The sequence below is a fragment of the Astyanax mexicanus genome, chromosome 1, assembly GCF_023375975.1.
Source record: "Astyanax mexicanus isolate ESR-SI-001 chromosome 1, AstMex3_surface, whole genome shotgun sequence".
Classification (NCBI taxonomy): domain Eukaryota; kingdom Metazoa; phylum Chordata; class Actinopteri; order Characiformes; family Acestrorhamphidae; genus Astyanax; species Astyanax mexicanus.
In genome coordinates, this window is record NC_064408.1 from 38,567,309 (window position 1) to 38,579,693 (window position 12,385).

The following is a 12,385-nucleotide window of genomic DNA, read 5'->3' on the forward strand; positions in this document are numbered from 1 at the left end:
TGGTATACCTTTTTATTTAGACATTTTTGTCTCTGCAGTGTTGCACATCCAGAGATTCATACTAAGTCTGTTTTCTCTAAGAACATTTAAATTGTTGTACCTTGTTGTGTTCAGTGAAACATTGTTCATTGCATTGTTCATTGCATCTGTATTGTACCTTTGTATGTCAACTGACATCATTTGTCTCAAATAAAAATTGTTACAAAATGTTAACAAAAAACATTGACACTGTGTATTTATAGTCTCATGGTACTTCTTTATATTTTTTAGCAGTTAAAACCATGACAGAAGTGTTTCTTGTCAGTGTTCTAGTCTCTCCCTATATACACTACGTAGGGATGTTATAGGATCTACTGATCTTTACTAACACGATATGGAAGTTATGGATCTTGTAATTGGGCATGTACCCAGTCCTTCAAAGACAAATACAAGTCCAGTGCTTGTGATTCCGTGACTGGAAAAGCTAATCTTGAGTCCTCTAAAAATAAGGAACACAGGTCAAACACGTCTCCATCACATGTAACTGAGGTCAAAAACTGGCAACATTCTTTGCAAGTGACCAGTTCATCTTCACAAACTGGAACAAGAAGGTCTTCAGTATTCCACAGATGTGGTGCAAGGTGCATGACATTAGGAATCCCACTTGGTACATTTGTGTTTCTGGAAGGTCGAATACGGTGGGCATTCCAAACATCAGAAATCTGGTCGAGCTCTTCCTGTAAAGACAGTTCAGAAAGTGATGGTGAATGGTTTAAACATTAAACACCCTTTCCGAATACATATCAATTGCTTAAGGAGGTTTCAAAACCAAGGAACTTTGAGATCTGAGTAACAATAACCAGGCTAAAGTTAAATATTGATTTGTGATATTTATTTTTCTGCACTAATTAATGTCTGATTCTGCTGGGCATGTACATATTCAATAGCACAGACCACCTTTCACTCTGGATTCTGTTTACATAAATTCACAGAAATCTATTCCAGACTAATTTGCTTAAACTTGTCTCACTTGCCATTCCCTTGAGTGTTTCAATAATATATCTTAGCAATAAATTTATTCAGTTTGTCACATCTGGTGCTGTTAACTCCTCTGTTTCTCACGCACCCAGCTCTGACAGAGGTTCTCAGTCTAACAACTACATTACCCAGAACCCACCACCCGCTGACACACACACCTAGTCACATGTCACCTCACCTGCTCCAACCAGGAAGCCCAGAATATTAAGTCAGGCACTATTTAAGGACACCTCTCATACACTCCTGTGCCGGGTATTGTTGGATCTTCCTCATTACTAAGCGTTACTTATCGCTTGTCTCTGTTACTTTCGTGTATGACCTTGTTTTTTTTTTTCTCGACGCCGATTTTTGGATTATCTCTGATTGTGGATTTTTCTGTGTATGACCTGGACTGTTTTTCGATTTTGGATTACCTCTGATGTTGGCTTGCTCCTGTTTGAACTCTGGACTGTCTCTCACTCCTGGTATGGTTATTCCTACGTTGCTTCTGTTTACCGGTGCTCTAACCCTGTTTGTAGGACTACCCTTTTTTCTAACCTGTTTATTAATAAACAACCCGTTTTACTGCATCTGCGAGTGTCTGTATTCTGTGCACACCATGACACAGTTATTCAGTATCCAATGTATTCCTAAATTACTCGTCACACAGCTAACTCAGTATTGCTTTCAATTGTTTCAACATAACTTTATAAAATATCTGATGACAGTTAACACCTATTCAGTTTTTGAAACTTTATTTATTATAATTGTTTATTATTTTGTCACAGGCACGCACGCACGCACGCACGCACGCACGCACGCACACACACACACACACACACACACACACACACACACACACACACACACACACACACACACACACACACACACACACAGGGTGGTTTACAGGGTGGTTAAGCGGGTAGACCCAAATGCAGACACCATAGGCAGAGTTTAAATGAAGCATCTTTAATAAAATGTTAAAAGTAATTATTTTAATTATAAGCTAGCTGTTGACTGCTCTGTATTAGTTAGCTAACTATAACAAAAAATAAATAAATAAATAAATAAATAATAAATAAATTAGTCATAAGAACTGTACTTAGGTAAGTGCAATGGTGTTTATTATTTACGTAGCTCATAAAATCCATTTTGTGATGCAGGAATGTTCTTTTTATAAAAACTTTTTATTATTATTATTATTATTATTATTATTATTATTATTATTATTATTAGGGCTGAGCTCCGGATATTCGGCACTGGTTGGCAGCCAATATTCCAATATTCGTTTTTAAAAAGACTGATTAAAATACAAACAAAATGCAACTCAAGGCCCACTTAATTCAGTTTGTTTAAGCACTTAGGCTTTTGTACTGCTGCAGTGCAATATTTCGATTTTATATTTTGAAATTCGTTAGATTTTATTACTTTTAGCATTTTGAGCTTAGATTAGTTGGTTATTTTCCAATTCCATATTTATTTTTTCTGTTCGTTATGTTCTATCGGTTATTTTCTTTGCGTTTTTTTGTAGTATTCTTTTTTTTTTTTACTGCCTGCAGTTCAATATTTAGAATTTATATTTTTGAATTTGTTAGATTATATTTCTCATAGCATTTTGAGCTCACTTTAGTTGGTTATTTTCCAATGTCATATCTATTTTTCTGTTATTATTAAATGTTATTAGCTTATGAGCTTCTAGCTAAATTATTTGTCATTTAGCATACATAACTTCTCACTGATCTTTTTAATGAATGTTGATTTATTAATTTAAAAGCTGTACCTAAGTATTTTAAGCCAGACAGACACTGTGTGTTTTATAATGAGTTCATCTGCACTTTTGAATGGTTTGTCCTGTAGGAAAGCACATGCGATTTATATGCTGACACTGTTGTCTGACTGAGGAGCTGCTAGATGTTCGTCAAATGCAGCCTGTAGGCAGAAAAAATCCTGCCAGAACTGACTGGATCATGCACGTCTGCCCAACCATCCCCAGCCGCAGCCCATTTTAAAGCCACTAATTTAGTGGAGCATTAAACTATAAATCTGAGATGTACCTACTGTACTTATTCATCTCTGCCCCCAAAACTGTCCATTAGCTTGCTTGACAGATGCGCCAAATCCCCCTAAACCCCCCCCCCCTCCCCTCTGCGAGCACGCGCCGTGCTCAGCACACCAATTAATTCATGCATTGAGCTTTAAACGTGCTGCTGAGCTGTAACTGGTGAAACATCACAAAAATCACAGTGATTTGTTACGTTAAAACAAAGACCATTTTCTGACCCGACAGGATCAGTTTCTCGGCCAGTCCGGCCGGTCCGAGTTCATGCAGGGGGTCAGTCAGGCTGGCGTTCAAGCTCGGGCTCAGGCTCGAGTTCGGGCTTGGGTTCAGGCTCATGTTCAGGTTTGGGCTCAGGCTCCATTTCAGGCAGATAATCTAAACTCTAGTATGCAGAACTCTTTCTGTTCAGCAGAACAAAATTTGAAAAAGCGCATAGCTTTGCTTACTTGTCCAGACGCAATAATATTGTAATATTATGTTTAGGGGTGCGGGAAATTTTCGATTCTTGCGAAACATGAACGATTCTGAATCGATTCACAAATGACAAAAATCGATTTTCTAAACGTTATCTGAGAACATTGCTCGTTGGCCCGGCGTGCGCCGGCGTGCTCCACCGCGGCGCACGCCGGCCCGGCAAGCGACTGCTCCACCGCGGCGCACTGAGTGGTCAGGCCGGAGTGCGCCGGGGTGGAGCAGCCGCGCTTCAGTCGCTGGCTGGGCCGCCCTGCGCCGCGGGGAGGTCACGGTGGATTAGCCTAGCTTCAGTCGCTCGCCGGACCGGCGTGCACCGCGGGAAATTCTATTGCCACAGAATCGTATGTTGTTTCATAAGAACTTGCAGTAGTAGCTACATTTGCATTGCCACACACTGACCTGATGTCACTGTGGTCTATTTTGCATTTTTTATAGATGCTTTAATTATTGTTTAGCTTTAACATTGTAGTATGTTGTAAAAACCCTGGAAGCAAAGCCCTCCACAGAGTATATCTTGTCTAATGCAGCAATAAGAAGTGACCCAGCATTTTGACTCTCCTGTCTGCAGATGTTAATTTAGATACATATTTTACAAACATTTTTTTATTAGCTGCTGGCAGAGGCGCTACAGGTGTACTTTTTTAGTTTTTATTTCTTTGTTCGGTTCTCTGGAATGTGTGCTCTCCTTGCCATTTGATTTAATATAAATATAAAATAAAATGGAATGTTTTCAAATGGAAATAAAATTGAAGTTAATTCATTCTGTATTGCTACAGAGAATGTATTACCAAGATGCATCAATAATTGTTTTTATAATGGCATCGCAGACCTTTGAATCGTAATCGAATGGAATCGTAAAGTGCTTGGAGATTCCCACCCCTAATTATGTTATTGTTCTACTCTTCTGCTGAGTTTTTCGTTTTTGATCTTTTGAAATTCGTTTGATTACATTTTATTGGGCTTTTGGTTAGTTATTTTCCATTTTCATATTTATTTCTATTATTTATTTTGTTATTAATTTTCCATTATTTTAAAGAGCAGGCCCTTATCTGCCTCACGGAGTAATACTTTGACTTTTATTTCGCCAGAAGAAACTTGAGACTTGACTTGGACTTAGCGGGAGGTGGAGCTAAGAAAAGGAAAAAAACAAATATCAGAATACCAAAATTAAAAACGAATACCTACTCAAAGCGAATATCCGAATACCCGAATATTCGGTTCCAGCCCTAATTATTTACACAATCTCTGTATAAAAATCAGAATCTACTGTTGTTTACAAAATCAGTTGTATATAAACTGTTGTACTATATAACACGTTACTATTTGTTTTGTTTAAGGACTTTATTCTTTAAATTAATAAAATGAATGCGGGTCATTTTGATTTGTGTGCATTAGAGGGGTATAGTGAATGGCTTTTATTCAAAAATTAAGAAAGGAAAAAATAAAATAAGGATGTACTGTGATTAAAAACAAGTTAATTGAGGCATACCTTGGATAATTAATGACTGAATTAATTTATTGCTAAAGATATATCATAAAAACTCTCAGCCATACATGAAGGTCCATAGAAAATGTGGGTCATTTTGACAGATGTTGCGCCAGGTGCGCTTCCGCAGCGCAGTTAAATGGTCGTGTCTAGCAGAGGAAACTGACCTGCTGTTTCGTTTTTACAAATTAACTCCTCTTATAAGATAATGGGGATCTGCACATGCATGAGCTGGAATTATGGCCGTGGAGTTTAGTTTCTCTGCGTGATCCTGGTCCATGCCCAGCTCGAACTTGGGCCAATTTTATCAGACTTCTTACTACCAAATGTGGTGTTAAAATCGTGTTCGGGTTTGTAATAATAGTTTATGATCTTTTTGGGTCCATCAGACCTCCAATATCCACATCAAGCGGGTGAGTAGCACAGCGCAATTTATACCGGAGTCAAGCTATCCGCGCTTCGGAAATTCCCAGTCAAGTCATCCGCGCTTTAAATTTAGATGCGCCTATACTCGCGATATTACGGTAAACAGAAGCGCAGGCGGAGAGCACGCTGAAAAACACAGAGAAGGGGGAGACCGACACGTTTCAGTCGGTTATATTAATTTAGACATACATTAAGCCCAAGAACGAGAAGATAACGGATTAAAATAACTCACCTCACTGCAGATTTTGTGCAGTACATTATCTATGTGACATAGTACCATAGCAATCCCATCATTTTTTGAGAGAGAGAGTTTTATATTAAAATTATTTTTTTTCAATCATTGCTTCAAATTAAATTTCTCATGAGTTTCCCAAAATGTCTAAACAGATCCATTACCTTGTAAAAGAGTCCATCTAGGCTATAACTGCTGCAAGTGTGGGCAAATTGCACTGTATTGTTTATTTTATATTATTTAAATGATTTATTATTCATGCATAAAATAAAATTTCTCAAGATTTTCCCATAATGCCAAAACACGTCCACTACCGTTTGAAAGAGTCTGTCCTAGGCTATCACCTCTGCACGTTTGGGTATATTTCACTGTTCTGTTTATTTTATGTAATTTTTTTAAATTCATGCTTAAAATAACATTTTAACATAATGCCAAAAAAATAAAATAAAACTAAAAGTACAGCAAAGTTTGCCTAAGTTCTCCTTTTCCTTGTGGTCTTGTGAGGTAGCCAGTATTTCCCCTTGAATCCTGTGGCCTGGGTCAATCCTCTAACCAAATGATATTTCATTTTGGGTTCACTGAACTGTTCCACCATTAGACTGCTCAGCATATTTCTAAACAGTATAGTCTAGAAATCACCTGTTAAAGACACCTGTGCTAGAAACAGGGGGTGTGAGTTTAAAACCAATTTTTAAATCTAATACCTCAAGTGCAAGGGGCTATCTATAGTGAAACCTTCAGAAATATGCAGTTCTGATAGCCTGAGGAACTGATAGGATTGCCTCACAGTGATGCCTTGTGATGGCTTATTGGAGAATGAATTTACATCTAATACTAGCAAGTATTAAAAATAAACAATACAGTAAAATTTGCCCAAACTTGCAGAGGTGATAGCCTAGGACCTACTCTTTCAAACGGTAGTGGACCTGTTTTGGCATTATGGGAAAATCTTGAGAAATTTTATTTTAAGTATGAAAAAAATAAAAAAAAAATTAATATAAAATAAACAATACAGACTCTTTCAAATGGTTGTGGAACGGTTTTGGCATTATGGGAAATCATGAGAAATTTTAATTTTAAATATGAATAATATACATTAAAATTAATATAAAATAAACAGTACAGTGAATTTTTCCCAAACTTGCAGAGGTGATAGCCTAGGTTGGACTCTTTCAAATAGTCATGGACCTGTTTTGGCATTATGGTAAAATCATGAGAAATTTTAATTTGAATATGAATAATATACATTAAAAATAATATAAAATAAAAAATAAAGTGAAATTTGCCCAAACTTGCAGAAGTCATAGCCTAAGACAGACTCTTTCAAATGGTAGTGGAAGTGTTTTGGCATTATGGGAAAATCTTGAGAAATTTAATTTTAAGCATGAATAATAAATCATTTAAATAATATAAAATAAACAATACAGTGCAATTTGCCCACACTTGCAGCAGTTATAGCCTAGATGGACTCTTTTACAAGGTAATGGATCTGTTTAGACATTTTGGGAAACTCATGAGAAATTTAATTTGAAGCATGGATTGAAAAAAATAATTTTAATATAAAACTCTCTCTCTCAAAAAATGATGGGATTGCTATGGTACTATGTCACATAGATAATGTACTGCACAAAATCTGCAGTGAGGTGAGTTATTTTAATCCGTTTCTTCTCGTTCTTGGGCTTAATGTATGTCTAAATTAATATAACCGACTGAAACGTGTCGGTCTCCCCCTTCTCTGTGTTTTTCAGCGTGCTCTCCGCCTGCGCTTCTGTTTACCGTAATATCGCGAGTATAGGCGCATCTAAATTTAAAGCGCGGATGACTTGACTGGGAATTTCCGAAGCGCGGATAGCTTGACTCCGGTCAATTTATTTGTGGAGCAAATACACAGGTTTGTCACAGATGTGTTATTCATTTGTGTACAGCTGAATTTGATTAATATTTAATGAGAAATACAAGCTGCCGAAAATAAGATATTATTTTAGCTGGGTAGAGGAATTTGAATAAATGAATTGCAATGCATTTTTACTGCATACAAGTTCAAGTATATTTTGGTAAGCTAAGAGAACACCCTTCAATTAAACATGTTTCATTCAAATTTCAATCAGATAAAGTAACAAGCCCCTATTCTCCCCGTGCAGAACTCGCCACCTGATTGGCCGACAGAGTCGGCCGACACATATTTGATAAGACCTGACTTTAAGCTTTTCGTCCATGTAAATTATATACGGGTAGCTGTATAAACGGGTATAAAAGTTGTATTACAGCCGATTAAAATAGATATAGATTTTTTATGGCTCAAATTTCTTCAAGCACTGTTTGGATATAAATGAGGATTCCTAGAGACTGTTTTGGTGGATCTGCTTGTTTGTGGAGCGGAGTTTGAGGCTGGAGTGTGAGGTGAGCACGGGGTGGGGGCTGGGTGTGTGAGCGCGTGTCCTGAAGTGAACCCCGGCGGATCAAAAAGCTGCGGTTAAAAGTATAAGCACATTTTCGGCTCTAATTCAGGAACCGTACATCCTACAGTAAAAAGTTCCGTATATTGTTCCGTAATCCGGAGGTTTAGGCGGATCGAATGATGTATATGTCCGCATTGGATCAAAAATTATACGTACAAAAAATGTAAATATGGAAATTAATAATCATAATTCTAATAAACAAGGCATATTTCGCCATAAATGTTTATTTTCTGAAAAGATATAGAGGTAAATAGGCTAGATAACTGAAAAGTAGAGATTCTAAGCTTAAAAATAGCATATTGGGTGTCTATAATTATTCATAAACACAGCCAGGTATTAATTATGACATATTTCTGGCCCGCCGGCGGCCAGATTTGATGATGTGTATTGGGCTAAAATAAACTACGCTAAGTCGACACTGCAAACGTTGCGCAATAGCTGACAATTCAAGATTATTTACATATCTGGCCTCTTTTTACCCTCCATCACAGCCGACTGACGCTTCGTGCTATTATGTTGCTATATTTAATTTTATCGCTCCTGAAAAGACCACTAGTGGGCACAACCAACTCAAACATTTGGTTGGGGAGAATTCCCTCAGATGGTTGAACCCATCTAATCTACTGCGAAGTAGGGGCTGTGCTGTCAGATGAATAGAGAATGCATTCGTAGTTGAATGGAAATGAATGCAAGAATAAGATTAGATAAGGGACAGATAAGTGTTAAAATTATTTTTTCCGTCCAACCGGCCAAAACTCGAGATTGACATGAGCCGGCCCATCGGGAATCCTCCCGAATCTCCCGATTAGCCACTCCGGGCCTGGCTGGGTTATGCTGCATAATTGTTTAGTAACTTTTAGGCATGCCGTTTTTATTTTAATCTAAAATATAAAAATGTTGACTTATTTCAATTGTTCGTGGAAATAATTAAATGTTTTATTTTTTCTACTAAAGAAGATGTATTATTTTTATTTATTTTATATTTTAATTATTATTATATATTACGTTTTTTATTTCGTTTATTAATGTACTCTTCTTTAATAAATGAAATAGACTAAAATAATTTATAATTAGATAAAATACATAAAATAAATGCGCTGTCTGGCCTATTTTACAAATCCCAGTCAGGTCATTATGTCCAATTAAGCTATGCGCTAGTAATAATAATACTATTATCGTTATCATCATGCTTATTATAAGTATTATATTAGTATCATAATATTGTGTTATTTGTTTTTTTTATTATTAATTTCGTTCTTTTCTTATTTTACACACACACACACACACACACAATTGAACATTGTATTGACCACTGGCATTTAGGTTTTAATTGTGGAACCATTTCATTAATGAAATTCAAATAGGAACAAAAATATAGGTGGCAAACATTTAATAATAATAATAATAATAATAATAATAATAATAATAATAATAATAATAATAATAATATCTGAAAAACGTAGCTTATTTAATCTGATTTTCAGGAGTTTTCATACATCTAAGCATATACTTTTGGTTGTGTTGCGGGTGCTTCAAATTTGATTTATATGTTATATATAAAACATCACAGTTTTACAGCTTTTTGTAAAATACCCTTATGCCATGTTGTGCCTATTTTTGTTTTTAAATTGTTCTAAGCCTATTGGTGTTTGATTTTTTTAAGTGATTTTTTATTTTATCATATTTCCTTAGCTGTAGTATATAAACATCTGAAGCAGTACTAAAAAAAACAAGAATCTGAATGTTAACAGCTTGGATGTTAAACCAATGATCTGTCTTTGCAAATCAGTATTTGCCCATGTGGCCTGAGACTTTCTATCTGGGCATGTACATTACTAATGTTCGTAGTGCAGAACAGATGTCATAATATCCTAAAAGAATCATGAAATTTACATTACAACTCTTTACCATAAAATACGTTTTACACGGAATGTGGCTTAATCCAATATCTTACCTGAATTATTGCCATAAAGCAAAACTGCACCAGAGCTTTGTCCAAGAAATCCCCGCTGAACAGTCCTTCATCCTTAAGTTCCCCGAACAGTTGGATCCAGTGCTCTACGCCCGCCTTCCGCATCTGTCCCCACCAGCTCTCAATTCGTTGGTTTGCTGTGCTTGTTCCTGTGATGTAGCTTGCATTACCAGCTCTGTCATCCTCATTGTTTCGCCGCAGATACATCTGGATATCCTTTATTGTCACGTTCTCTGTGCCCATATCCGCGCGTACAAGCCGCGGGCAACCTCCAAAACGCTCTATTGCCTCCACAAAAAATCCTCCAATAACTTTGGAGTTGCTGTTGGTATAGGATGCCTTCAACCAAATAATCCTTCGAGAGAATCCATCGATACATCCATTAATGCATATCCCATATGGTTTGAGTTTGTCGTATGAATCAACATGCCATATGAAATTAGGACCCTCAGAGAAATACAGTCTTCGACTAAGACGACGTCTTTGGCGAGCTTGAGAGCTTACGGGGTCGAGAAGAGCCAAAAGAATCCTCACATCTTCTTTCCTGACCCGTATGCCTCTTCTGACACACTTAGTGTACATCCACCGGTACCCATGCATTCTACCAGAACCTTGCAGTTGATCAATTATAAAATCAATGACCTCTTCTATATTGTCATACCGCCGTCGATAGAGATCACTGACCCGAAGAAACCGCTTCAGCTGCCGTTTGCTGATTGAGATGCCTTGCTGTGCAAGCGAAGATACAATGTCATAATAAGGCATATTCAAGTCAAAATAAAATCGAATAAGCGAATCTCTGTCCATTATAACAAAACAGACCACATTCAGGGGTCAGTTAGCCGTCTTGTGTGCAGGAGGAAAGCATGTCTGGAAAGTTTTTTTTTCAAAATGTGCATTCAAACCGTTTGCTCGAATTAAAATAAAACGTGAGCACGAATAGCAAAACGTGAGCACGATTTAGAGAAAACGTGAGCACGAATAGCAAATCGTGAGCACGATTTAAAGAAAACGTGAGCACGAATAGCAAAACGTGAGCACGATTTACAGAAAACGTGAGCACGAATAGCAAATCGTGAGCACGATTTAATTATTTTTTTTTATCCACGGCCCCTCCGGGGCTCCGTAAGAAACTGTTCATAGGTGCCATTCTCTACCACTGGCCAGATAGCAGTAGCCCAATCCAAAGCCTTGCCGGTGTTGTGCCGAAATCCGACTCCCCGCAGAATCCGACTCCCCTTCGCGGGCGCGCGCATGACGTTAACTTGTTGGCGCAACTAAGAGACTCGCGATTTTGGTCACTTCTGTGTGTTAATTACGCTTTATCTTTCATTTTCCTTCACATCAAACAGCACAGTGTAATCAAAAGCCAAACGAGGACTCTCATTGTGATTAGTTTGGGTAAACCAGGTCAGTTTAATATAAGGAATACACAATGTTTCTCGCAGCATGCTTTTTAGTCATAAAGATGAGTTTTACATATTAAACACTGTTTTAAGTCACAACTGTGAAGTGAAAACACAGCCGACGGTGTGTCATTGCACTATACGCAGACTTTTTTTATTCTAGTTCACACTTTACTGCATAACAAAGTCGCCTGAACCTAAAAATGATAGTAGCAGATTTATGTAAATAGATTTGTTTTGAAATGCTAGTAGCTTTCACATTCACTAGGATAACTTGTTAAAATGATGTTCATCTTTTGCATTAACATATGAATGATTCACTTTTGGTGTCTTATCTTTCCTTGTATAGTAAACAATACATACCAAAGGCTTTATTGGGGGTTGTATAATTTTGGCAGTAGAGTATGTCCTGTGATGGATTTTACTCTTCAACAGAGGGGCTTCAAATGGGGGGAGTATAATTTTGGCAGCATTATTTTTATGCCTGCCGAAATCATACTCCCCCTATGATCTCAGCACTGCAAGGTCTCAATGTCCTGTAATTTATTTTACATACATGTCCTGGTGTGTAGAGTATGTCCTGTGATGCATTTCACTCTATCTTTAACAGGGGGGCTTCCAATGGGGGGAGTATAATTTTGGCAGCATCATTTTTATGCCTGCCGAAATCATACTCCCCCTATGATCTCAGCAGTGCAAGGTCTGAAGGTCATGTAATTTATTTTACATACATGTCCTGGTGTGGAGAGTATGTCCTGTGATGGATTTCACTCTATCTTTAACAGGGGGGCTTCCAATGGGGGGAGTATAATTTTGGCAGCATTATTTTTATGCCTGCCGAAATCATACTCCCCCTATGATCTCAGCACTGC

The 12,385-nt window shown here is 37.3% G+C and overlaps 1 protein-coding gene across 1 annotated transcript; it reads right to left on the reverse strand.

The window, feature by feature from the left end:
• Nucleotides 1-25: 25 nt before the first annotated feature.
• Nucleotides 26-11,197, reverse strand: LOC125801148 (uncharacterized). Its single transcript, XM_049477354.1, has 2 exons — nucleotides 10,090-11,197; nucleotides 26-716 (listed from the first exon to the last, which is right to left on the reverse strand). The coding sequence occupies exons 1-2, from the start codon at nucleotides 10,912-10,914 to the stop codon at nucleotides 381-383; spliced, it is 1,161 nt and encodes a 386-aa protein (XP_049333311.1). The 5' UTR covers nucleotides 10,915-11,197; the 3' UTR covers nucleotides 26-380.
• Nucleotides 11,198-12,385: the final 1,188 nt, after the last annotated feature.